This window comes from Cyanistes caeruleus, chromosome 16, assembly GCF_971803275.1.
Source record: "Cyanistes caeruleus chromosome 16, bCyaCae1.hap1.1, whole genome shotgun sequence".
Lineage (NCBI taxonomy): Eukaryota > Metazoa > Chordata > Aves > Passeriformes > Paridae > Cyanistes > Cyanistes caeruleus.
Window position 1 is genome coordinate 15,615,893 of NC_141716.1, and position 26,181 is coordinate 15,642,073.

Sequence of the window (26,181 nt, forward strand, 5' to 3'; positions counted from 1 at the left end):
TGCAGCAATGAGCAGATGCCAGCTGAGGGATTCCTTGCTGGGGAATGCTGGAGAGGATTTTGGTGTATCCACATGGGAGCCTCCCTGCTAGGAGGATGCTCAGAAGGCATTGTGCCTTGGATAATGAACTATTCAGGAGTTCTGGGAGTCCCAGGGATGCCTTTTCCTGGTTATGAATTACTCCTGGTGAAATCTGGCTATGAACTGCCTCACGGTGACCTGTGGAGTTCCTGGTCAATGAGGGGCTGCTGGAATGAAGGGAATGCTCCACTTCATGGCTATGGAGCTTTTCCTTCCCCCAGCAGGAGCTCTGGCTGGGACTTGTAATGGAAAGTGTGAAGACTTGTGCAGATGAAGAGCAAAGAGAACAAAGACCCTCCAAAACTCACTCTGTCTTTCCAACCAACCCCACAGAATTTGTCTGTGAGCTTTCATAGTTTTTGAATTGCCAGCCACAAAAAACTTTTAATTCTTTTTGGCCAGGCTGTGAGTGCACTCAGAGGGTGGAGCAGATGAGGAGACACAGGTTTGGGGAAGCAGAACACAGAACTATTTGCTTTCTGGAAGGCTGGAGTGAGGTCTTGGGGGAAATCTGCCTCACACAGAGACTTGACAAGAGCCATGAGGCTCTGGATCATCCTCCCCTGGACTGCCCAGGCATGGGAACTCCATCCCTCTGTCCCACAGGGCCAAACTGCAGACCCCCCAGCCTTCCCCAAACACCTGCATCCAGGGCATTTAGGAGCTGATTCCCCAGGGCAGGGCTGCCCTTGCCTCCACCCTGCCATCATTATTATTATTATTAATATTATTATTATTATTATTAGTAGGATTATTATTATTATTATTATTATTATTATTATTAACTATTATAATATTATGTTTATGTTTATGATGTTTATTTTTACACCCAGGCAATTCACTGTTTTGCAGGAAATGTCAAGATTTTCCACACAGGCACCTCTTTCCCCTGTGCACCCATCTTGAGAGAGAGAAAATGGTCATGTGCCACTTGACCAAAGCAGGGGCTTTGCAAACACACCAAACACTGGAAGTTTGGTAGAAAGAAGCAGCAAATCTCTTTTTTATCTTAGTTTTATCTTCACCAAACCTTCTCTGAACAACTCTGCACCTCCTTCTGCATTCATTTCCTCAAGCTGGGTGTCATGGAGTTACTTTACCTTTAAGGGAGTTGGAGTTGCTGGGAACTGCCTGGAGTCTTTTCTCCTGACCAATTATCGGTCATTGCTGAGAATTGACAGCAGTTTAGGCCATTGAAAAGTGGGATCAACTTGTGAACCCTACCTTAAAGTGTAAAAGCAGAGCTCTCTGGGCTCTCTTTGTTTCCTGGCTGTGAAGGGTGGCGGAGCTCCAGGCCTCCCGTTCCCTGCCCAGGCCATGCGGCCGGGCGGGGCCGGGGCCGGGCCTGCCGCGTCTCCTGCCCGGGAGATGGGGGGGCCTGGGGAAGGTTTTCCTCGGGCCCGGGCCGGGCCAGGCCGATCTCTGGCTCGGCTGCAGGTTTTGCTGTAACTAAATTCACTAGAAACTGCTGAGTGAAGAAGGAGAGAGGCTCTGGACCTGCAGCAAGCAGAGACAGCGACCACACTCTCCAGAGCAGCTATGAAGAACTTCCCATCGCAGACGGCTCCAGCTCCTGTTCAGCAGAGATCACCGAACCATCTACAAAAGCCTGGGCAAGATTTTAACTCTTTCATTACCCAGATGAGACTTGCGGATTAATCTTTTTATCCAGAGAGAGAAAAAGAGAGTGATCAACATGAAAAGAGACTTTATAAACTACCAGTGACAGGAAAGAAAAGAAGCTTCAGAAGAGGTAGAGAATTAAGAAGATGCTTTCATTAAGCTGAAATATCTTTCTGTTAAAACTATGGAGATGGACAATGAAGTCCTGAAAAGAACTCCTTTAATTCATGATACAGTATCTAGGGAGGAATAATAGGGTTCAAAGTGTAAATTGGAGTAAAATATAGAGTAATTATGGTATAGTGAAGTGCTGGGAGATTTGAAGCCTTGAGAGGCAATGAGAAAACTGTTTTCTAGTGAAGCTCACAGAAACAGATGAAGAAGACTTTTTTGCCTTTGAATAACTTATCCTTAAAAATGCTATCCCTAGACTCATGGCCCATACACACTTCAGAGTGATGTGAAAATGGGAGGAGTGAGCTCTAATAATAGCAGCTCTGGGCAGCTAACATTAGGGCAATGGAAAACTATAACAAAAATAGTTTTCTTGTGAGAAACTCCATAAATTAACAGGAAGAAACTTCTGTTTCTCTACTACGACTGGTGAAAAGACTGTAGCAAGAATTGGGACTGTTTTAACCATCAAAGTTCCAAAGTTTTTGTCTCTGTTGTCATGTGAACAAGGGAATAGTGGGTGAATAGGGGATGAAAAGGTTTTTCTGGAAGTTTATTCTGGTGTTCTTATTATTGTAGTTTGTCAATAAACGTTTTTTTTTTTTCCTTTTAAGTTTTATGCCTGTTTTGCTCTTGTTCTAATCCATATCTCACAGCAAGAAATAAGTAATTTTCTTAGTAATTGGATTAAAACCACGACATAGGACTTTTGTGGGCACAGGGAGTGTGAAGCAGAAATGCTGACAAGGATGAGAAAAATCTATTTAACGATTCATCTGGAGTATTTCTGAAGAGGAACCCAGAGATGTCTTCTGGGCTGTGTTTTAAGTCACTTCCTGGGCAGCTGTGGCTCCCCGGGGCAGACAGTGGCCCAGGGGAGCAGCAGCCAAGTGCTCTGAGGGCGCGTGAGCCCATCCGTCCTTGCCTCTTGCCACACAGATGTTGCAGGCAAGTGTGAAACCCTCTGCTCTTTGCTTCTGTGCAGGTACTGCAGGAAGAGCAGAATGAGAAGAGGGCTTTAACAGAGACACTGCTCCAAACTCGGGGACAGCTCAGCCAAGCGTGCCAGCAGGTCCAGCAGCTCAGGCAGGAGGTGAAAGAGCAGCAAGAGAAGGGACAGGTAAGTCTGAGTAGGCAGGGAATGGAGTGCAGGGCAGGGACAAGGGCACAAAAGGCAGCTCCTGGGAGTGAGGAGGCAAGGGCTGCCTCAGGCTGTGGGAGCACAGAGCCTGGTAAGCCCCAGAGCTCAGGCCCAGGAAGGAGGCCTTGCAGTGCAAGCAGAGCTGCATTGAGAAGCCACAAGAAGTGGCTGAAGGAATGGGATTTGGAGACAGCAAGTGCAAAAATCTGAGCCTGAGGGCAGGTCCCAGGAAGTCACTCTGCATTTTGTAGCCAGACCATCAAGGCAAAGCTGCAAGCTGAGCTGCAGGAAGCCCACAATGAAATGCTTACAGTGCATAGAAGGCACAAGGAAGAACTCCAAGGCATCAGAGAGGAGATGAATGTCCTCCTTGAGATGAGGGAGGCTCTGCAAAGTGACAACAGCACTGTCTTCTCTGCCTGACTGGGTTTGCCTGGTCTTAAGCCCACAAAATCTTCCAAAGCTGACAGAAGTGAAGGAATCTTCCAAGCAGAGAAAAAAGCAGGAATGGCAGGGGCAAGGTTCGGAGGAATAGCAAAGTGTGTTTGCTCTTGGCCTTGTGCAGAGTGAGCAATCCAAGAGAGACAAAGCAGCTGGGACGCCTGTGCAGGATTCCAGGGCATTCCAGTGGAACCAAGGATTCCAGTGGAGACAAAGGTAGAGAAAACAGGGGAAGGGAGGCAAGGGGCACCCTTGAGGCTGCAGCTCTGAACACGGGCTGAACTGGCTGTGGTGGAAGTGCCCTGCCCAGCCTGCCATAGCCACGTCTGTGTCCCCACATTGCTCAGTGCCTGGCACAGGCACCAATCCTGTCAGGGACAGCACTGCTAACAGAGGGACAGAGAAGCTCCAGAGGAGTGTGCTGCTGCTTCTGCTCCCAGATTTCCTGCTGGGACCCAGGAAAGAATGGGGGAAAACTTTGGCAGCAGACACCAGATCCAGCCTTGGCCTGAGGGTGCAGCAGCAGCAGCAGGCCTGGGAAGAACATGTGGATGCTGCTGGGAGGGGAAAGAGGTTGGGACTAGCATGCCAAAGGTGGTGTTATCTGTCCCTGGAGAAGAGGATGGAGTGCCCAGCTTACCTGGGTGTTGAGCTGCTTCAGTTGTCCTGCACAAATTGAAGAGAGTTGTTCGGCCTGCTGAAGAGCAGAATGAAACTGAGACAGCTCATTGTTCAGCACCTGGTTCCTTTGTTCCAGCATTCTGAGATCCATGCTCTTTTCCTCCAGAGACAGAATCAGCCTAGAAAGGAAGCATGCAACTCATTACTAATGGCATCACATTTTATAAACTCCTAGGACTTGCACCACCTCTGAGAAAACAGCTCTGTCCGATGAGGATTGTCTAAACAACTTGGCTGTTTGTTCCCCCTGCAGTCACAGCCCAGCATGTGCCCACTCTGCTTTTGTTCCTGAATGAACAGGGAGTTCCTGCCTTCATGGCCTACCTTCTATTTGAGCTGGGAAAGTGAATACAAACCTAACAAAGTCCTGCAATGAAGACATTAGGGGAGAGGAAGAATTTTCTTCTGACTAACCAGGCTCCAAGGGGAAGAGGTTTGGTCAACATGGAAGAGACATTTCCTTCCCCCATCTTGTATGTCCAGGTGGGAGGAGCAGCACCCTACAGCCAGGGGACGTCTGGGAAGTTCCCTGAGATTTACCAGCACCCATCCTACTTTCAGCTGGAGGAACAAAGGCCCAAGGCAGAAGTGGCAACAGAGGCTTGGAGCTCAAGCTGATGGAAGATGCAGAAACCTCCAGGCAAGCAAGAGTGCTCTGCCTTTCCTTTGTCTTCTTGGAAGAAGAATCCTGTGGCACTGAAGACTGGCTTGACTTGATCAGCTGGAGGAGCCCCCCTAACCCTGCTCTGGTTTCTTGCATTCTTTGCACAGTCAGTAACACCTGTGAGTGTGGAGGGTGGCAGGGACCCTGCTTGAGCCCCTCCAGGCACCGGGGCGGGGGGGGGGGTGGGGTGCATTTTTTCAGGAGCAATGCACCAGAGATATCATGAATAAAATCTCTCAAGAAATCCATCCCAGTTAAAATACTGTGTTTAGTTACGTACAGTTAACGTTCTTATCCCATTTGTAAACCTTGTACCCCTTGTTTACTCCGATGGTTATTAGTAATGTTAATTACGTACCAGGTTCTGAAGTGTTTGAAAGGTTCTTATGAGACATTCCTGTACCTTTCCCTTCCTTCCCTGCTACTACTGTAACAGAGCTGCTCCCATGGGGGCTAAATTAAACTAACAAAAGCAACCCATTAGAAAGGTATGCCACAGAAGGAGACAACTCCCATGGTTGCTGTGCCACACTAGAACAAAGAAACTCCCAGGAAGCTGTGCAACCAAGTAATACGCAAACTAAGGCATGCAAGACACCAAAACAATGAGCTAACAGAGGAATAAAAGGACAAGGAAACATATTCTAGCAAGCTAAGATCATCTCCCTGCATCACCTAAGGCTGCTTAGAAACCATCTTCCTGCATCACCATGACCTATGAGGACTGGAAAGGACTGACACCCCTAGACAACGAGCCAGAACAACAGGCCTTCTGGCTACTCTCATGAGGACGGAAGCCCCAGCTCTGCAGTGTGTGCTGCAAAGCTGAATTGTGCCTCCTCCTTGGAGCTGCCAGTGTGGGAACGGCCATGGTGCAAACAAGCCCTCGGGCCCCCCACCCCAAGAGCTGAATCCTAATTAAAGGCATCAAACAGGAGTCTTGTCTCCTGGCCAATTTCTTTCAAGAAACATTCTTGTTTCTTGGGTGCCTCCCAGGGCAATCTGGGCTTGATCAGCACTCAGGGCCTTAAGAAGGTTCTGCCCAGCAAAGGCATCAGATGCCAGGCTGATCAGATCCCAAAGGCTTCAAGTTACAGCAGCCAAGGTGGAGCTGATGGATGTATCCAGCTCCTTACACTGCAGCTCCAGCACTGTTAACACACCCACCTAACCTAACCTAACCTAACCTAACCTAACCTAACCTAACCTAACAGCACAACACTCCCTAGAGGGAAAGAGCTACCCCAAAAGCCTTTGTCTTCAGAAAAACTCCAAGTGAAGGCTTAAAATATTAGAGAATGAACACAACATACAGATAATGAGATGTGTCTTCATGGAGAGTTCAGAATCTGCCACTTAGGAAATGCTGCCAGAGCCCCAGGTAGGTGCAAAGATGGCAAAGAGGGAATGCATTCACCACATTGCAGAGTCCCACAGGCTTTCATTTACCTGTCTCTTTCCCTCTCTAGGACATTCACGGAAGCCTGCAATTCAAAATTTTCCAGTGCCACTGTTGCAGTCTGTTTATTCTGTTCTGATTATCAGGTAAATGGTTTGTTCCTGTTGTTATTCCCCTATGATTCTGTAATGGTTTTGCCCTCCTGTCAGTTTTTGTAAACCCCTCCCCTTTTTCCTGAACCTTCCTTGCCCATCACCTTTAGTCTGCCCCTGGTCCCTGTCATTCAATGTAAACCCAACCCTTTGTTCCAGCAAGTTCCCTGCCTTCCATCCCCTACTTGAAGCCCCATTGGCTTTGCAACTGCCGCCCCTCCCAAATGTTACCCCTATTGGCTCCTAGTATTGTGAACCCTCTTCCCGACTCCTCCCATACTGTATTCCCATTGGTCCTTGGTTTGTACCCTCCCCTCTTTAAATTGGAGCGCACAGAAATGCTCGGGGCTCAGAGTCCTTGGGTCCTCGTGTGCCTTTCTAGCCCTCGTCCTGTCACTGCTCCTTTCCCTCAATAAATCCTGTTCCTGGAAAGCTGCTTGAACTCTGAGTCTCCTCCATCTCCTCACTGAAGCCCACGACGCCAAGACCCGCAGAGTCTTGAGTGGCAGAGAGGCTCTGAATGTTCGGTCTGGGGAAAACAGCTCCCAGACCGTTCCCCACTCCTGGCGCTGCCAGTGGCCAGTGAGCAGAGCTAGCCCAGGTGTGAAGGGCTGCAGCGGGCAGCGTCAGCTGGCGCCCAACGTGGGGCCTCTACAGCCCGTGGAGACCCCCGGAGGAGTCGTGTCCTTCTGGATTTATAAAGACTCTTGGGCGGCAGCTACCTCGGTTGCAGCAGGCCGGTTTTTGTCCGGCAGCGCTCCCGGGGAAAGAGGCGACAATCTCTCAGCGCACAAGGGACCGCTCCTGGGGCTTTGGACATCTCCCACGGCCAGTGTCTGGACCTGGTAAGTTTTCCCAGGTGGGGGAAAAAGGGGGGGGGGGGCGTGTGTGTGAGCCCCTTTGTGTGTGGTGTGACTCCCCTGGGGGGAGGTGTGTGGTTTGGGTCCAGACCCTTATTTTTAGTTCTTTAAGTTCTCGTTTGCCGTTGGGGGGTGGTGAGACTGCGGAGCCGGGGGTGTGAGAGATGGGTGCGCGATTGTCGGCTCCGCAGAGGGGGATTTTCCTCCAAGTTGTGGGAATCCTTGAGGGTGGGAATCATAATTTTTCGCGTGGGTTGGTTAAAAGGCTGGTACGTTGGCTGTTCCTGCATTTTCCCCATGTGTCCCGTGAAAATGTTAGCTCCGTGTCATTTTGGAATTCTGTTGGGTCTAAATTAACGGCTTTAGTGGTTCAGGGGGACAAAACAGCCGCCAAATTAATCCCACTTTTCATTTTAATCTGGACTGTCTTGATTGAAAAAAAGGGGATGCAGAGACAGCCAACGCAGCCTTCCCCAGTTTCTTCAGTTTCCCCTGTTTCCCCATCCCCATGCTCCTCATCCCTCGTTCCTAAGCTGGGGGAGACTTGCGGAGCTACCTGTAGAACGCAGGGCTCCGAAGTCGGCAGCAGTCTCCCTGGCTCCCCAAGCCTCCCTCAGAACCCTTGCCCCGGTAGCCCTGGCCAAGCTGTCGGAGCTCTTACCCATTCCCCTACTTCCCCAGTTGACCATCCAAAGTTATCCCCTTTCCAAGTTGTAAATCCCCAGTTTAATAAAGCTAATGATCCCCAGTTACTTTCCCAGAACCCTGGATCCCCTATTTTCCCTTATCCCCAGTGTTCCCCTATGTCTCCCAGTGCCCTGCCTGACCCTCAAAATGGCCTCCAAGGGGCACAAGATGGCAGGGACCGCATGGTCGGACCCCCCCCTTGTGCTCCTTCTTCCCAGAACCCCTTTCTTCCCTCAATGACCAACCCCTTCCTCCCTAGCCCCTCCCTTCCATCCTACCCTGACTCCTCCCACTTCTCCTTGGGTGGTTCCTCCTCCTCGGGGGCGTGTCCCCAAAGTGTGACCTCCCAAAACCCCACCCCTTCCGGCTACTGCTCCTCCCTCCAACCCTCCTCCTCAGTCGGTCCTCCAGCCCCGCCTCTTCCGGCTTCTGGTTCCCACGCCCCTCCTCCTGGTTCCCACACTGTCCCATCCAGTTCCCACGCTTCGGGGACCAGAAGTGACAGGCCTGAAGACCAGAACCCGGAACAGGTAGTGATTCCCTTTGCCGCACCGGTCAGTTTTAGAGGAAGGGGAGGGAGGTACCGAGAATGGGAACCCTTCTCCTTCCAGACAAAGAGGGAGCTGTGCAAAGCCCAGAAAGAGTTCGGCAGGAGAAGTGAATATTTTAAGGGTTTATTAAAGGCCACCTTCTCCGCGAATGAGTTGGTCCCCCACGATTTAAAAGAGTTGTTTGCCTGCCTCCTTTCCCCAACTGATTATAGGCTGTGGTAACAGAGGTGGAAGAAGTCGTTAGAGGCCATCCTTCCTGAGCTGTTGCGCAGCGAGGAGTCCGCGGTTGACGCGGACGAAAACCCCCTCTCGATAGATCACTTGTGCGGTGAAGGGAATTGGGGGAAGCCAGAAGAACAGGCAAGGGTTTTACCCCGGCGTGTCTTAATTAAGATCACGGAGGCTGCAGAGAAAGTATTTAACATCCTGCCAGGGGGGGAACCCCTGACCAACTTCTCGAATATTAAGCAGTTCCCCAATGAGCCATTTACTGTGTTTGTTAACCGTTTACAGGAACAAATAGAAAGACAAGTTGATAAACCTGAGCTACAAGAACAGCTTGTCTTAGAAATGGCTAAGGCAAACTGTAATGACATCTGCAAACAGGTTATTTTTAGTTTGCCCATGTATCCACCGCCAACCTTGGACGTCCTCATTGATGCTTGTGAGAAGAAAGTTCCATTAGTGGGGGCATCCAGGGTACCACCACCACCACAGGCGGCCAGGAGAACACCAACAGCGGCAGTGACCCAACACCCATCGGGCCAGTTCATCCTTCCACCGGCGAGAACCACTCAGTGTTACCGATGTGGACAACTGGGTCACATGGCGAGGGACTGCCCCACCGCCCACCCACGCCAGGGGCTCGTGGGAAATGGATCTGGGGAGAGGGTACTGGAGGGAACAGCTAATAAAAAACAAAAAAACTGAGAGCGCGGCGCGAACCTGCCCCGCGTGATGCAAAAAATGGGGCAGGTATCACGGAGGCGGGGGGAAAGAAACATCGGACGTGGCAAATTTACCGGACGCAACACCTTATCACCGTCAAAGACATCCTCTTCCGGTCCCAGCACTGGATGGTGGTAGCTGTGGACCCACTGGAGGAGAACCAGCCAGAGAATGGACACGACTGTAAGTTTATCGCCATCGGGGACACAAAATACACACCCCCGGAGATTGAGATTTCTCCGATCACCTTCCCAGGTGGTCCGGAGAACCTCATTCTCCTGGCACGCTGCATTCACCCACCATACTTTCTACCAAAGGGGCAGATTATTGCCCAAGTTATTCCAGTTCCAGAACGGATCCCAGTAGACAACCATGCACCAGGCGTCTACTGGGCAGAGGTGGTGGGTGAAGACAAACCAATCATAGATTGCAACGTCAAGCAGGGTGCAGAATTTGTAAACATGAAGGGTCTGCTTGACACGGGGGCGGATGTGACGATCATCCCCGAAAGGAGATGGCCGTCACTTTGGGAGTTGCAACCCGTGGCAGGGAAAATACAGGGTATAGGGGGCACCCAATTGGCTCGAGTATCAAAGAGCGTGGTGCAAATTACGGGACCGGATGGGCAATTGGCAAACTTGCGCCCATTCGTTTCAGACTTTCAGGTTCCCTTGTGGGGGAGGGACCTCATGTCCCAATGGGGGGCAAGAATTGAAATCCCGAAAACCCCTCAGGATTTTTAGTGGCAGCCACTGTAGAGCGCCCCTTCCAGAAGCTGGATTGGATCACAGATGAAGCAGTCTGGATTGATCAGTGGCTGCTCAGAAAGGATAAATTAAGGGTGCTCAATGAGCTCGTGGAGGAGCAATTGGCGAAGGGTAACATTGTAGAAACAACGAGCCCTTGGAATTCTCCGGTTTTTGTCATTCGTAAGCCGGGGAAAGACAAGTGGCGACTCCTCCACGATCTACGTGCGATAAATAAAATCATTGTAGACATGGGGCCCCTTCAACCAGGGATGCCTACCCCAACCATGCTCCCCCGAAATTGGAATTTGGCTATAATTGACATCAAAGATTGCTTCTTTCAAATTCCTCTACACCCTGAAGATGCCCCACGGTTTGCCTTCTCGGTGCCTACCCTTAACCGAGAAGCCCCAATGAGGAGGTTCCACTGGCGGGTATTGCCCCAGGGCATGAAGAACTTGCCGACTATCTGCCAGTGGTATGTCTCCTCATTGCTGTCTCCCGTACGTGCCAAAATGGGGGAGGTCATCATCCATCACTACATGGATGATGTCCTAGTGTGCGCCCCCCATGACGATTTACTTACACGCTCTCTTGACCGAGTGGTTAAAGTTTTAACATCTGCAGGTTTTCAACTTCAGGAGGATAAAGTTCAAAGGATGCCACCCTGGAAGTATCTGGGTCTGCGGATCGCTGAGAGGACCATTGTGCCTCAAAAATTGGCCATCAACAGCAATCCGAAGACTTTGGCGGACCTCCACTCTCTGTGCGGGACCTTGAACTGGGTCAGGCCTTGGCTGGGCCTCACCACAGAAGACCTAGCCCCCCTCTTCGTACTTTTGAAGGGGGAGAAGGAGCTTAGTTCTCCCAGGACCCTGACCCCAGAGGCGAGGGAAACACTAGAGAAGGTACAAGATGCCTTGGTCGAAAGACAGGCGCATCGATATGAACCAAGCCTGCCTTTCTAATTCGTTTTAGGAAGACTGCCACACTTGTGCGGGCTCATCTTCCAATGGGACCAGGGTTCTAGGGACCCGCTCTTGATCATAGAGTGGGTTTTCCTGAGCCACCAGCGGTCCAAAAGTGTCACCCGGCCACAAGAACTGATGGCTCAGCTCATCAGGAGAGCTCGGGCTAGGCTTTGGGAGATGGCCGGGTGTGATTTCGCGTGCATTCGGGTGCCTGTCAGCTTGTCTCAGGACGAAGCGTCTCCAGATAAGCTGACAAAGGAAATGTTCCACCAATTGTTCCAGGAGAATGAGACCCTCCAAATTGCATTAGATAGTTATAGTGGACAGATTTCGGTCCACGCCCCTGCACATAAATTTTTTAATGCAAAATTTAATGTGATTCCGAAAGAAGTTCGGAGCAGAAAGCCCCTCAAAGCTCTGACTGTTTTTACCGACGCATCTGGAGCATCCCACAAGTCAGTTGTGACTTGGATGGATCCTCAAACTCAGCAGTGGGAAACAGATGTTAAATATGTAGAGGGATCTCCGCAAGTTGCTGAGTTGGATGCAGTCGTTAGAGCCTTTGAGAGGTTTTCTGAACCTTTCAATTTGGTTACAGATTCGGCCTATGTGGCAGGGGTGGTTGCAAGAGCTGAACATGCAGCTCTTAAGGAGGTCTCAAATCCAAAGCTGTTTGAGCTGCTTTCGAAACTAATTTACACTGTTTCCCACAGGAAGCAGCCTTTCTTTGTAATGCATGTGAGGTCACACACGGAACTCCCTGGCCCGGTAGCTGAGGGGAATAGAATAGCGGATTCCCTTGCTACCCCCGTTTCAATGGCTCAGCTACCTGACGTGTTCCAGCAAGCCAAGCTGAGTCATCAAATGTTTCACCAAAATGTGCCTGGTTTAGTCCGCCAATTCCACCTGTGGCGGGATCAAGCCAGAGCCATTGTGGCCACATGCCCACACTGCCAATCCACCGCAATGCCCTCCCTGGGATCGGGGGTCAACCCTCGAGGTCTGGGGAGCTGCGAAGTGTGGCAGATGGACGTAACACACGTCCCTGAGTTTGGCAGGTTTCGGTTCGTACACCTTTCCATCGATACCTTCTCGGGTGCTGTCTTTACTTCTGCCCACACAGGAGAGAAAGCCGAGCATGTCTGTAAGCACCTAATGCAGGCTTTCTCTGTACTGGGGGTCCCCAAAGAAATAAAAACAGACAATGGCCCAGCATACACCTCCAGGAAACTGGAGGAATTCCTGCAGGAGTGGGGAGTGGAACATAAGAGAGGCATCCCACACTCCCCCACAGGCCAAGCAATCGTTGAGCAAGCCCATCAGTCGCTCAAGCGTGTCCTTTCTCACCAAAGGGAGACTGTGAAGGGCTGCATGCCACAAGAGCGGTTGTACAAAGCCCTTTACACGCTAAACTTTCTCAACTGTTCCGAGCAGGACCCTAACCCTCCAGTGGCCCGGCATTTCAAGACCACCAAGAGTTACCAGTTGCAGCAGCGCCCTCCAGTGCTGGTCCGGGACCCTGAGACCCAGAAGATCTTGGGTCCTTTCGATCTGGTGACCTGGGGGCAGGGGTACGCTTGCGTATCCTCGCCCCAGGGACTAAGGTGGATCCCACAAAGATGGGTGAAACCTTATGTCCCCAGACATCCAAGCAGGCCACCAGATAGGGTCGAGGATGTCAATGACGTCGCGTCCGGATGAGCCATCCCCCATCCTGAAGAGGAGGAGGAAACAACCCAAACCCCTTTTTGTTATGTCCACCTACCTTTTTCAGTTAAAGTTATGCTTTTCGTATGTTTTGTTCCAGAGGGAGCCATCCCGGGGGAAAGATGACAACCCCGAAAATCACCATAGTCATCTTCGGTGTTTTGCTGATGGCGGCCCAGCCAGAGGGGTGGATCGTGCCTCAACCCAAACAAAATGTATGGGTAATGCTGGCAAAGTCCCTGCAGCGGGATGAGCTGTGTCTTTCCACCGGAGCAGCGGGAAACCCAATGACAACATGCCTGGTGGGGATCCCTTTGAAACCTGAAGAATTTCCTGACTCCCTTACTAGTTTAGTTCAAGATGCCAACCGGGTAAGCCGGCTCAGCGTGTCGTTCGTTCTGCGCCAGTGTATAAAATTAAAAAGCCTGTCAAGAACCCCCTCCTCCTTTGGAGAGACTGGCAGGCCACGCTGGAGCGGGAGACCGTTGAGTCCCAGGAGTTTGATCTTTTAGATTCCTTCCCAGCATCGTTTTGCATTCATTTTAGTTATTACCCTTCTGACCCTGCACCGTACCCCAAAGTTGAGCAAGTGAACCAACAATTCCAGGCGGCAAAGTGGTGCCAGCATATTGCTCACGTAAAGATGCCCTCAACCCTCCATCCTACCCCTCTTCGGTTGCCCAAAGGTTTGTTCTTAATTTGTGGAGATCGGGCATGGGCAGGCATCCCCTCTCGCCTTCTCGGAGGGCCGTGCACATTGGGCCGGTTGTCCCTGTTTTCGCCCAACACAACCCAAATTGAAAATTGGAGTCAAAAGAATAATTCGACCATCAGGAAGCGCAGCCTGGATGACTTAGATCCAGACTGCAACTCGGAAATTTTCCATTGGAGCAAGCTAAAACGGGTAGCAGTGTCAGTTTTTCTACCTTGGTTGGCCGCTGCTCAAGCCCTCGGTGAATTAGGCTAATTTGAGTGCTGGGTAGTAAAAGAGGCCAATTTAACATCAGCTGCGCTAAGCGACCTCCTCGAAGACGAGGAAATAACCAGGCAGGACAAAACAGCCGCCAAATTAATCCCACTTTTCATTTCATGCCCAGCTGTCCAGGGGGCAGCAGCTGAGATTCAGCAGAGCACTGAGTGTCCTTCAGAGCAGCTGCCATGGAGCCCCCACAGCATGAGGCAGCCCCAGGGATCACTCCATCAGCTGCTGCTCTGCCATGGAAAAGCAAGAAGGCCACAGAGTCCTCCCTGGCTGACTGCAGTGCCACTGCTGTTTCACTCACCTGCTTTTGTAGAGCATCCCTCTGCTCAAAGAGGACATTCATGTCCTCTCTCTGATGCCCTGAAGTTCTTCCTTGTGCCTCCTCTGCACTTACCAGCATTTCATTGTGAGCTTCCTGCAGCTCAGCTTGCAGCTTTGCCTTGATGGTCTGGCTACAAAATGCAGAGTGACTTCCTGAGACCTGCCCTCAGGCTCAGATTTTTGCACTTGCTGTCTCCAAATCCCATTCCTTCAGCCACTTCTTGTGGCTTCTCGACCCAGCTCTGCTTGCACTGCAAGCCCTCCTTCCTGGGCCTGAGCTCTGGAGCTTACCAGGCTCTGTGCTCCCACAGCCTGAGGCAGCCCTTGCCTCCTCACTCCCAGGAGCTGCCTTTTGTGCCCTTGTCCCTGCCCTGCACTCCATCCCCTGCCTACTCAGACTTACCTGTCCCTTCTCTTGCTGCTCTTTCACCTCCTGCCTGAGCTGCTGGACCTGCTGGCACGCTTGGCTGAGCTCTCCTCGAGTTTGGAGCAGTGTCTCTGTTAAAGCCCTCTTCTCATTCTGCTCTTCCTGCAGCACCTGCACAGAAGCAAAGAGCAGAGGGTTTCACACTTGCCTGCAACATCTGTGTGGCAAGAGGCAAAGACGGATGGGCTCACGCGCCCTCAGAGCACTTGGCTGCTGCTCCCCTGGGCCACTGTCTGCCCCGGGGAGCCATAGCTGCCCAGGAAGTGACTTAAAACACAGCCCAGAAGACATCTCTGGGTTCCTCTTCAGAAATACTGAATGAGTCGTTAAATAGATTTTTCTCATCCTTGTCAGCATTTCTGCTTCACACTCCCTGTGCCCACAAAAGTCCTACAATCTCACTTTGGCACTGAACACCTACCAGCACACACCAGAAGGGGAGTGGTAAGAGAACAGTGAAGAAACTCTGAGGTATGTCTTAGAAAAACAGAACACAAGAGCAGCAAAAAAATCTCAACTTAAAGCTGATGTTTCTGCCTGGCTTCCTGTGAGAGGGCTCATTCCTGGTCCCAAAGACAGACCCGATCACCTTTCACCTGCCCAAATTCAATGGAGAGGACATGGAGGACATGCTCCACACAGCCCCCATAGCCTGCCATCTCCACAGCTCCAGCCTTGCAAAAAATCACCAGTTCTCCCTTCAGAACCATTACCTGTCGCTTGGCTTTTTCAAATCTAATTTGTTCATCTTGTTAGACCTGCAGGGTGGCAACTTTCTGCCTCAGCTCAAGCAGCACCTTCTCGTGTTCCCGCTCTCTCTTTGCCTTCTCTTCTTGCCATTGTTCCAGCATCTCAGCACGGTGCCTTTCATGTTCACTTGCCTGAGGAGGGGAGGTTTCTGCACTCCAGAAACAATGTCCTGACAGCTCTCTCTGCTTCCAGCTCTTGTTGCAGGAATTTCACTTGTCCTGCAAACATCACCAACAGCAGGAGTCAGAGTCTTTACTGACTTTACTGACCTCAGGCCCTTTCAGTGCCTCCAGCCCCACCACTCCTCAGAAGCCCTGTGGACAGAGGTGGCTTTACAGGGTGCTTAGCTTTTCTCAGCAGGGGTGGCACCACAAACAAAGCACACGAGGTCCTCACCTTCTACCACTGCCTTGGCCTGCGTGACTCTGAGCACTTGAGCCTCCAGATGGTCCCTGCTCATCTCCAGCTGAGATATCTGCTGCTGAGCAGCAGACAGGCTGGATTCCAGGCTCTCCTTTGCTGACCTACAAGTTGCAAATACAGAGAGACATGAGCTGCTTGCTCCTGACACCCACAGCTGGTTATTCCAGGACAACGAGGCTCAAGATCCCCACACATCACTATGGAAAATGGGTCACATGGAAACTCGTCCAGAGAAGGCACTTTTGTGCCATTTCCATAGCAAAGCAGGGCCCTCTGAGGGAGTGCCCTGGCCTTCCTTATGGCCTGGCACAGCACACACAGCCCAGCCCAACTTGACCTCAACAGCCAAAGCTTCACTTGCTGTTCCTGACCTATGACACTGGGGAGCTGTGCCCAGACAGGATGGGCTGACGAGCAAAGTCTCAGCCTCTGCTCACAGCCCTTCTGTCATCAGCACTTGCAAGCTGCTCTGCAGGGGGACAGGACAGACTCTTGTCCTGCCCAACTCCTGACTTTTTAATGCTCTTGAAAATGGACATAAAGTTACATCATTTTACAGACACTGTGTATTTAAGAGACTTCAGAGCTACTTGGCATGATGCAGAAAAATCTCAAGGACATGGCAGCACTTGTAAAAAATACCAACACCCTAAATGCAGAGACTGCTGTTTAAACTCTTGCAAGGTCAAGGAGTAGGCTTGCCACCATTATTTTAGTGTTGTTGGCTAAACAGGCAGTAGCCCAATTGGCTTGTCCTTCTTTACAGAGTGAGAGGGACCATGCAAAGGGACCTCGGTGGTTTGGCAGGTGGATGCCCATCAACAATTAGCAAGAATCCCCAGAGGTCATTGAGGATTCCATAGAGCTTTCCCTGCTGCTGTCTAACCAGCCCTAGCACCTGGCCCACACTTCTCAAGAGTGGGCTTGGAAGCAGAAAGCCTCAAGACTTTCAGCAGGAGCCTCTGGCTTCACCCACAATGGCAGCAAGCAACAAGGGAAAACATACAGGACTTCCCCTTCTAGAACAAAACACTCCCAACGTCCCCAGGTAAGAGCCTGGAATGCTCAAGATGGGGCTTCAGTTCTGAAGATCAAGATCATGTCAAGCTACTTGGTAACAAATGAGGGATGTTCAATGCCCAGAATAAGGAACCAAACCTAAGAGAAACATGAGGTTTCACTCAACCTCTGCATGCTTTAACTACTACTCAATTCAGGGCTGGGTGGCTTGCTTTTGACTTCCCACAGGAATGTGCTTGGCAGCACAAACAGGAGCCCAAGGCTCATGAGAGCTTTATTGGCTTTAGATGTCAGAAAAATAACCTTCATATTGTGACTTTTTTGTTTTTTGAGACACTTCTATTTTATGTCCGTGGAATGTAGAAACATCTGAAAGGCTGCCTTTACCTGGTCTCTGCCATCTGCTTGCTAGCTCTTGTCGCTGCTGCTCCATAGCTGTCAGTCGTCCCTTAAGGGCAGCCTTCTCCTGGCCCAGCAGCTCCTTCTCTCTGTGCACCTGGGCCAGTGGTTGCCCTTGGCCAGAGGATTGCTGGCGCAGCTGCTCCAGAGCCCTGCTCGATGACTCTTGCTCCTGGGAAACCTGGAAACAGGACAAGGTACACCTTGAGCCCTTCCTCAGTGATGGTGTGTGCCATTTTGAGGCAGCTGTCCACAGCAGTGTCCCTGTCTTCTTCTGCCAGAAACAGCATCTGGGCTGATCTGGCTGGCACAACTCCCACTCCCACAGGTGCTACCTAGCAATGAGGTGTCCAGAGCCATGGTGACATCATCCCTCCTTTGCTCCAGCAGATCCCTCTGAAGCTGCAATTCCTCCAGTGTCTGCCTCTTGACTTCCAGCTTGCTCTGCAATGAGGGGTCTTCTCCCTCCAGTGCAGCCTCCACTGTACAAGAAGGGCCAAGACAAGTTTTCAAGGGAAAGCCAGTCTCATTTTCAAAACCAACCTCCATCCTGTCCTGCTGCTGGGCCTTTTCCACCTGGGGTGACGTTTCCTTCTGCTGCTCGGTGTTCCTTTGACGCAGCCACAAGGCTCCTGGCTCTGGGATTCCCATGCATTGCTGCAGCTTTTCCCTGGACTTCTCAACGTTTTCGCAGAAACTGCAGAGACAAGGCTCAGTCAGAAGAACAAAGAGGCCTCAAGAGTCACCAATCCCATTTCCAGCACTCCAGGCTGGAGCAGGGGGCAGTGGGCTAAGGAAGACCTTGCTCTTTCCCTCCCAAGGAAATCCTCCAGAGGCAAAGGGAAAGGAAGGCAGGATTTTGCCTTCCTTCAGTGAGAAGCAGTGGCTGGGCAGGGGCACGCAAAGAACAGAATTCAGGGAAGCAGTATGGTGAGAAGAAGGAGTCTTCTATTCCAACATGGCTGTGCATCTCCCACACAGCCTTAGGAGTCACAGTAGAGCATGAAAAACTCTGACAGGACTATGCTCAAGAGCCACACATGGTAGGGCAGGTGATTTCTTCACCCAGGAACCTCTGAACTCCCAGACCTGGAAGCAGATTGCATCTGGAATGCAAGAGGAGGACGAGGAGGAGGAGGAGGAAATGTTCACCCTCTGATTTCTTCTATCAGATCTTCCATCTGCTGATAGCGGCTTGTGACCGTTTGGGTTTCCTCGTCCATTTGACCAATACGTTCCTGCAAGGGCCCACAATTCCCTGAGACTTCCCGAAGCAATGCAAAGGGATCCTGTTTATCCGTGGATGTCAGAGTTGAGAGGATGCTGCCAGGATTGTCAGTGCAGACGATGGAATGGGCCATGCTGTCACTGTCGTCTGTCAGTGCCTGAAAGTCCACATCCAGCTGTTAGTCAGGCATTCTCTTCCTATTCCAAAGGACCACTGAGATGCCTCTTCTGATCCCACAAGAACCAGTGTCCATTCAGTTTCAAAATCCCAGCCAGCTCAGCACAGTTTACTCACCTCAGGGGCTCGGGAGGATTGTCCCTGGTGAGAAAGACCTCGAGCTCCCTGGAAGAGCACAGGGAAGAGCACACTCAGACTGCATGCCTGCCCAGTCGCATCTAAGTGCTTCCCAGCCTGTCCCAGAGCGCAGCAATTCCAGCTGAGCTCTTCCTCCCCTTCTTGGGAATATTTTCAGCCCACTAGTTTGACAGAAGCACAAACAAACATGCTGGAATGTGTCTCATCATTTGTAAGGACACCAAAACAGGAGTTGCCCAGAGACCCATCCAACCTGGCCTTGAACACTCCCAGGGATCCAGTGGCAGCCACAGCTTCCCTGGGCATCTTATGCCAGGGCCCCAGCACCCTGACAGGGCAGAATTCCCTGCAAATATCCCATCCATCCCTGCCCTGTCTCAGTGGGAAGCCATTTTCCCTCGTCCTGTCCTTGCAGGCCCCTGCCTTAAGTTGCTGTCCAGCTCTCTTGCAGGCCCTTCCTTCATGCATTGATAGGGCCTCTAAGAGCACCCTGGAACCTTCTCCCACCTGGACAACCCCAACTCTTGCCTCCTTTGCCCTTGGCACAGGTGCTCCAGCCCTTGGAGCATCTTCCTGTTATCCCCATGGCCTCTCCTAGGCCACTGGGGATCATCTCAGAAATGTCTGAGAGAAACCCCAGTTTGTCTCTGGGAAGTGCTGAGTCTGCACTGTAAATTAGGCTGAGGGGAAGGTGATGACCCTTGTTTGTGCCCATGGCCTCTGGTTGGACAAGGATGGAGGAGGAGATGTGGCTGTGCTCTGTCATGGCCAGGTGCCCCCCATTCCCTCCCAGGCCTGTCCCCACAGCAAGCACCAAAGCTGCTGGAGCTCTGGAACAGCAACTGTTAAACCCTTGCTATTCCCAGAGGGAAGCCTTCCCTGAGGCACAGCCCAGGCCCACCCAGGCCCCTGCAGGGCTTGGCACAAGGAGAGCAGTGGCTTTCTCACTCACCCGTCGCGTGTCCATCCGCTCCTTGGCACGAGCACTGTCCAAAGTGCAGTGTCCAAAGGCCCTTGGCCTTCGCAGGGTTTAACCCTTTATGTTCAAACACCCTTGGCCTTCGCAGGGTTTAACTCTCAGTGCCTAAAGGGCCTTGGCATTTGCAAAGTCTAAACCTCAATGTCCAATGGAGTTTGACTTTGCAGGGTCCAAACCCCAGTATCTAAAGGCCCTTGGCCTTTGCAGGGTCCAAACCCCAATCTCCAAAGGTTCTTGGCCTTTGCAGGGTCAATAGCGATCAAACACGATCAAAGTGCTGTTGGCCGTTGCAAGGTCCAAGCCCCAATGGTCACAAGCTGTTGACAGCTCCATGGTCCAAACCCAAATAGCCAAGAGCTGTTGATTGTTTCCAGGGTGCAACCCCCAACATTTCATGGACTGTTGACGGTTGCCACGGTCTGAGTCCCAACATTGCAGGGACTGTTGGAGAGGCCCTCCCCGGCTCTCGCCTCATCCCTGCTCCCTGCTGGCCCAGGCACCAGCCCTGCCTCCCCCATGTCCACACAACCCTGCTGGGCAGCTGGGCAGGGACCCAGCTCATGAGTTCCAAGTTCCTGCACCAGGCAGCATCAGTTTGCAGAGCCTCATCGGACAGAGCAGTTTTCTCCGAGGTGGAGCAAATCTTAAGAATTTATAAAATGTGATCGCATATAGTAATGAGTTGCATGCTTCCTTTCTAGGCTGATTCTGTCTCTGGAGGAAAAGACCCTGTGCCTCAGATCACTGGAAGAAAGGAACCAGGTGCTGAACAATGAGCTGTCTCAGTTTCATTCTGCTCTTCAGCAGGCCGAACAACTCTCTTCAATTTGTGCAGGACAACTGAAGCAGCTCAACACCCAGGTAAGCTGGGCACTCCATCCTCTTTTCCAGGGACACACAACACCACCTTTGGCATGCTAGTCCCAACCTCTTTCCCCTCCCAGCAGCATCCACATGTTCTTCCCAGGCCTGCTGCTGCTGCTGCACCCTCAGGCCAAGGCTGGATCTGGTGTCTGCTGCCAAAGTTTTCCCCCATTCTTTCCTGGGTCCCAGCAGGAAATGTGGGAGGAGAAGCAGCAGCACACTCCTCTGGAGCTTCTCTGTCCCTCTGTTAGCAGTGCTGTCCCTGACAGGATTGGTGCCTGTGCCAGGCACTGAGCAATGTGGGGACACAGACGTGGCTATGGCAGGCTGGGCAGGGCACTTCCACCACAGCCAGTTCAGCCTGTGTTCAGAGCTGCAGCCTCAAGGGTGCCCCTTGCCTCCCTTCCCCTGTTTTCTCTACCTTTGTCTCTACTGGAATCCTTGGTTCTGCACCTTCTGTTTCTGGTGTATTTCTACCTGAAGTCTTTTGTCCTTCAATGCTCTCCCTACTGCCCGCTCTGCTGCCTCAGGAGCAGCCCAGTCCCTGAGGCTCTCTGCATCCATCTTCCAGATCCAGGCCCTGCAGGATGCAGTGACAGAGAAGGCAGCTCAGCAGGACACTCGAGAGAAGGAACTGCTGCAGGAGCTGGAAAAGTCCCAAGCAGGAGAACAGAGCTTGAGGGACGCTGTGCATGTGCTGCAGGTTGAGATGTCTGAGCTGCGTCTGAGGCTCCAGAGCTCTGAGGAAAGAGCAGAGGCCATGGCCACACACTGTGAGGCCATGGAGATGGAGCTGAGGATGGCTCAGGCTGACAACAACCAAATCAAGGCCTGCAATCAGGAGCTGCAGACACTGTTGGAGGAAACTCAGCAAGGTACAACTTCTCTCCCATCCATTGCCCCATCCTGTTCCACCAGCGGGGATCTCTGATCCCATGCAGAGGTAAAGGCCTTTGCCCAGAGATGGCAGACAGGAAAAACAACCAGCACGAGACTTATCCATCCAGGCGCCAGTCAAAGTTTATCTCAAGGATGATGCTGTGGCTGGCGGTGCCAACTGGCTCTGCTGTGGCTGATCCCATACACAGCTGGTGCCTTTCAGGTGCTGTGTCTGTGCTAAGCAGCTGAAGCTGGATGCCTCAGCTCAATTCCCCCAAATTTCAGGCCCTGTCAAAGCCTCCAGGCTATTGGCCTCTCTGGAGCAGGGCTGCACAGGCATCCCTGCTGCTTTGTCTCTCTTGGATTGCTCACTCAGCACAAGGCCAAGAGCAAACACACTTTGCTATTCCTCTGAACCTTGCCCCTGCCATTCCTGCTTTTTTCTCTGCCTGGAAATTTCCTTCATTTCTCTCACTTTTGGAAGCTCTTGTGGGCTTAAGGCCTGGCAAACCTCGGCAGGCAGAGAAGACAGTGCTGTTGTCTCTGCAGGGTGCCCATCAGTTTACTTTGCTTTGCTTTCTCCCTTCTCTTTCCCCTTCCCTCCTGCAGCAATATGGAGGGCAGAACAGCAGAAGACCTCTCTAGAAACTGCCTTGAAGGAAGAGGCTGTGACTGTTCGTCAGGAGGTGGCATCACTGCAGAGGAAACTGGAGAGCCAGGAGAAGGAAAGGCAGGATGTGCTGGTGAGAATGGCAGATGCCACAAAGGGCCATTTCCTAGCTATGTTTGCACCTTGTGTTACCAGTTCTAAGGAGCACCTTTTTCCAGTTTAACTTTCCTAATTGCATTCTTCTGAACACGGAGGAAATGATGTTGTAGCCATGTCAAAGCCAGTTAGCACTGAGGCTGCTGATTTTCCTCCATGCTGGAGTTCTGTGCCCTGGAAGCTTTAGTTCTCCATGTCCACACTGTCTCCATTGACATTGCATGGTTTGGGCAATTTCTGGTGTCCAAATTGGGGACAGTGGGGAGAGAAGAGAGGAAAGCCAAGTGCTGATGCAGATCAGGACGTGTGCCTGCAAGGGGAGAACTCGTCCTGAGTGGCAGCAGGGAATGACTGATCTGGCCATTGGTGCTGCAAGAGAGGGCAGTGGGGCTCTCGGGGATGCTGCCATGGAAACTCTACACAGGAGTGTTGGAAAACCACTCCTGTTGCCCCAAGGCCTTGGAATGAAATGCTGAGGGTGTTTGCTCCTCCTTCCTGATGGAGAGCACATCCTCATGGCACTGCCTAAATCCTGCTTAGCATTGACTTGAAATCCTGGCTGCAGTTCTGGCAGCTCGTGCCCAAAGGAACACGGGAGTGGAGCTGCCAGAGGTCGGGGACGGGCAGAAAGGAAGCTGGGATGGGCTGAGCGAGCTGGGAAAGAGGCAGCGTCAAGGGGGGACCCAGCCAAGGTCTGCAGCAGCCCGAGAGGCAGAGAGAGAGGGGGCAGCACGTGCCTGCCCCTGCAGCAGGAGTCCAGATCTGGTGTGAGAAGCAAACCAAGGGAGGCAATGAGTGAGTCTTCTTCTCCCTGTTTTGGAAGCATGAACGGGAATTTTACCACCAGCAGCTGAGAGACGTGGAAAACAACATGGGTGCACCTGACATCCAAAGAGGGAAGAAGATAACCCAGGAATTGGAAGTGGAGAGGGAAGACATGCAAGAAGAGTTGGACCACGGGACTGCTGCTGCCTTGAAGAAGAGAGGAAGAGAAGAAATCAAAGGGACAGAGAATGTTCAACTCCTGAGTGCTGCACTGAGGAAGAGTGAAATGGACAAAGGGACTCTGAAGAAAAACTTTGTAATCCTGCAGAGAAAATCTCCTGACAACGGCATGGGCCAGTCTCATCTCCAGGTAGGCACAGGCACTGACCTTCAGTCCACTCCAATGTCCCTGAAGGATTCCAGTGATATTTCCCATAAAGAAGTGGGACTCTATATCCCTGTGAGTCCAGGCCTGCTTGGCCAAAGCAGCCCAGGCTGCGGCAGGCAGCCTTGTCTGTCTGCCTGGCCCCAGCCAGAGACCATTGACTGGCAGATTGTTTCCTGGCATGCCCAGAATGACTGCTACAGCTCTGGAGTTTGCTGCTCAGATCAGCTGCAGGCCAAATGCTGGGCATGGGGAGCTGCTTCTCCTGTGCTCACACAAGATCATGGCAACACGTGGGGATTTGGATTTGGTGTGGGAGGGAATGGAGCAGGTGAGCAGGGCAATGGACTAAACCCAGCAGAGTTTTGTACCAAGAGATGTGAGCAGCAGCAGCTGCACTGCTGGTGCCTCGAGGATGCTTGCCAAGATGGAGATTTCTGAGGGACAGCTCTTGTGGTGTTTGAAATAAGGCAATCATCTCCCCTCTGAATCCCCAGCAGGCTGTTGGAGCACAAGAGGAGCAGCTGTTACTTGTCTCACAGAGCAGGCTGGAACCTCAGCAACCGCTTGCATCAGCAGATGATGCCTGAATGAACCACTGAGCCCAGGAGAACTTTTGAGCACGTAAAATGGGCTTTCTGTGCCTCCACGGAGCCTCAGGCTCCTCTGGAGCACAGCACGTTTGCCCAGGCAGTGCTTTGCAGTGCCCTGCTTGTTTCCTTGCCTCTCCCTGTCCCTGCTGCAGGCACAGCCTTCTGTTTGTTCTGTCTCTTGCGGCAGCCCATGGCTTTCTCAAAGGTGCCTTCACTGCACTGTCTCCCTCCCTGGCCCCGTGTCCCTGGACACACCCTGGCCTCTCTTGCGCAGCCCCCAGCGAGAGCTTTTTGCTCCCAGTGTTGTCTGGTGCAATTCAGGCTCTCAGAGCAGAGATCTTGCATTGATGTCCAGAGGTTCTTTTGCTCCATGTTTGCTGACAGGTTTCTGTGACCTTTCTCCCATCCAATGTGCAGGTGGAACGTGAAGGAAGAAGAATCAGAACTTTTAGGAGAGCGTTCCCCCCAGAGTCCTTTACGTTCAGTGTCTCCAAGTCTGAGCAGCAAAATAGGTCAACTTCTGAAAGAAGCTCCAGCAGCTCAGGGGAGCAGCAGTAGCCCTCCTGCTGATGCACAGCCTGTGGAGAAAGGGGTCAGTGGCCCAAATGTGTCCTTTGGAAATGAGAGTTGGGTTCCTCACTGCTGTTGGAACTTGCTCTGCTAGACCTGTGGGGGCTGAGGGATGTACGTGGGAAGGGTTTGGCAGCCTTGGACTGGACTTGTTGATCATCTGAGCTCTGTTCAGGGCCAGTCTGGGAGCCTGTTCCTTTCCCCTTCCCCGAGGGCAGAGTGTTGGTGAGGGCTGCAGTTGGAGGCTGTGTCTGCCCTGACAGCCGGTACCGTGGGGCTGTGGATGCTGCTGCCAGCGTGGGCTTGTCTGAGCCGGGCCTTGTGCCTCTTTCAGGTGTCCCTGCTGCAGTCACAGCTGGCCCGAGACCGACAGCACCACCAGCAGAACTACATTGAGAGCTGTTCAAGGACCAGCCAGGAGCTGTCAGACCTTCACCAGGAGCTGTCCTGCTCCTTTGCAGCTGTGCTCAAGGAGCCCAAAGCTGCTCTTGTGGAAGCAGAGACTTGAAGCTGCATCAGTCTCTGAATCTTAACTTGGCAGGGACATCCTTGGGCCATCAGTCTCTGGAGAGACAGGCTCTGGAGAAGGCAGGTGCAGCTCTTGTGCACAGAGGATTTGTGCCCTGCTCAGAAGGCAGTTCCTGTCAACTGGGGCACAGAAATCCTCCCTAGGACACAGACAAACACTATCAAAGATGAGGGCAAAAAACACCTGCCAAAGCTCTTCCAAGCAGACCCATTTGGTTCTTAAAGGTCTGTTCCTAGTGAGGAATCTTTGATGTAAGCAGCAAGACTTTTCTTCTGCCTAGAAGACCTAGTGATATTTTCGGAAACAGAGAGCAGAGCAGGAAAAACATGCACTTGTGGCTGTCTCAGGATTCTTAATCCATTTTATGAGCTGACGCTGCTCTTGGCCGCCCCGGAGCTCTGGGCTGGCTCCACAGTGCCCAGGGTCCAATGGGAGCTCGCGGAGGGAGGGGTAAGGGGAGGAGGTTACAATACCAGGGACCAATGGGGATACAAAGAAGGCGGGAATACAACATAACAACCAATAGTGTTTTGAGGAAGGGATGACATACATGGAAGGAGCTGGAAGGAGAGGTGGGGTTTACAGGGATGGATGGGGAGCTGGGGCAGGGTAAAGGTGATTGACGGGGAACATTCAGAAAAACTGGGAGGGGTTTACATAACAGACAAATGGAACCAACCAAAGCAGTAAATGGGAGACAACCAGGAACATATCAAACAGACGAAATACTAACAATTTTAACAGAACTGAATAAACATACTACAACAATGAGCCTTAAACACTGCAGCTCTAGGCATTTCTGTGTAGGAATTTGAAAAGTCCCTGAAACACCATTTTTCCTCCTCAGGTGGCTGTCCTAAAGGCAAAGCTTTACTTTCCGTGAATATTTATAAACACCAAGAAACTTTTTAGGATTTTTCTTACATCTCCCCTTGGTCAGAGAAGACAGGAGAATTCCTGTGACTCAGGAACTAATCGTATCCCAGAAGAGCATGTGGGTCTTGAGAATGCTGAGCCTTAAAACTGGTGCTGCCTGGAGCAGCAACTTGGAACTCATGTTATGAGCCAGGTCCCTGCCCAGCTGCCCAGCTTGGGCTTGGACCTTGTGACGGCCAACAGCACTTTGATCGTGTGCTAGTGACCCTGCAAAGGCCAAGAAC

The 26,181-nt window shown here is 51.8% G+C and overlaps 1 protein-coding gene across 2 annotated transcripts; it reads left to right on the top strand.

The window, feature by feature from the left end:
* The first annotated feature begins 1,422 nt into the window (after positions 1–1,422).
* Positions 1,423–25,800, top strand: LOC111943896 (uncharacterized). 2 transcript variants are annotated; one of them, XM_086853510.1, is made up of 10 exons: positions 1,423–1,834; positions 2,864–2,998; positions 3,275–3,413; positions 20,372–20,531; positions 21,106–21,409; positions 22,023–22,156; positions 23,003–23,314; positions 23,827–23,953; positions 24,340–24,514; positions 24,827–25,800. In XM_086853510.1, the coding sequence occupies exons 5-8, from the start codon at positions 21,244–21,246 to the stop codon at positions 23,917–23,919; spliced, it is 705 nt and encodes a 234-aa protein (XP_086709636.1). In that variant the 5' UTR covers positions 1,423–1,834; positions 2,864–2,998; positions 3,275–3,413; positions 20,372–20,531; positions 21,106–21,243; the 3' UTR covers positions 23,920–23,953; positions 24,340–24,514; positions 24,827–25,800. The 2 variants fall into 2 exon arrangements, with proteins under 2 accessions (XP_086709636.1, XP_086709635.1); XM_086853509.1 differs by lacking the exons at positions 1,423–1,834; positions 2,864–2,998; positions 3,275–3,413 and having other exon boundaries at positions 20,108–20,531; positions 23,003–25,800.
* Positions 25,801–26,181: the final 381 nt, after the last annotated feature.

Bases quoted from the DNA above. Each gene is read 5' to 3' on its own strand.
- LOC111943896 (XM_086853509.1), top strand. From the start codon at position 21,244: ATGTCTGAGCTGCGTCTGAGGCTCCAGAGCTCTGAGGAAAGAGCAGAG. The intron at 21,410-22,022 runs GTACAACTTCTC...TCCCTCCTGCAG, and splicing joins GTTGGAGGAAACTCAGCAAG to CAATATGGAGGGCAGAACAG. The intron at 22,157-23,002 runs GTGAGAATGGCA...CTGTTTTGGAAG, and splicing joins AGGAAAGGCAGGATGTGCTG to CATGAACGGGAATTTTACCA.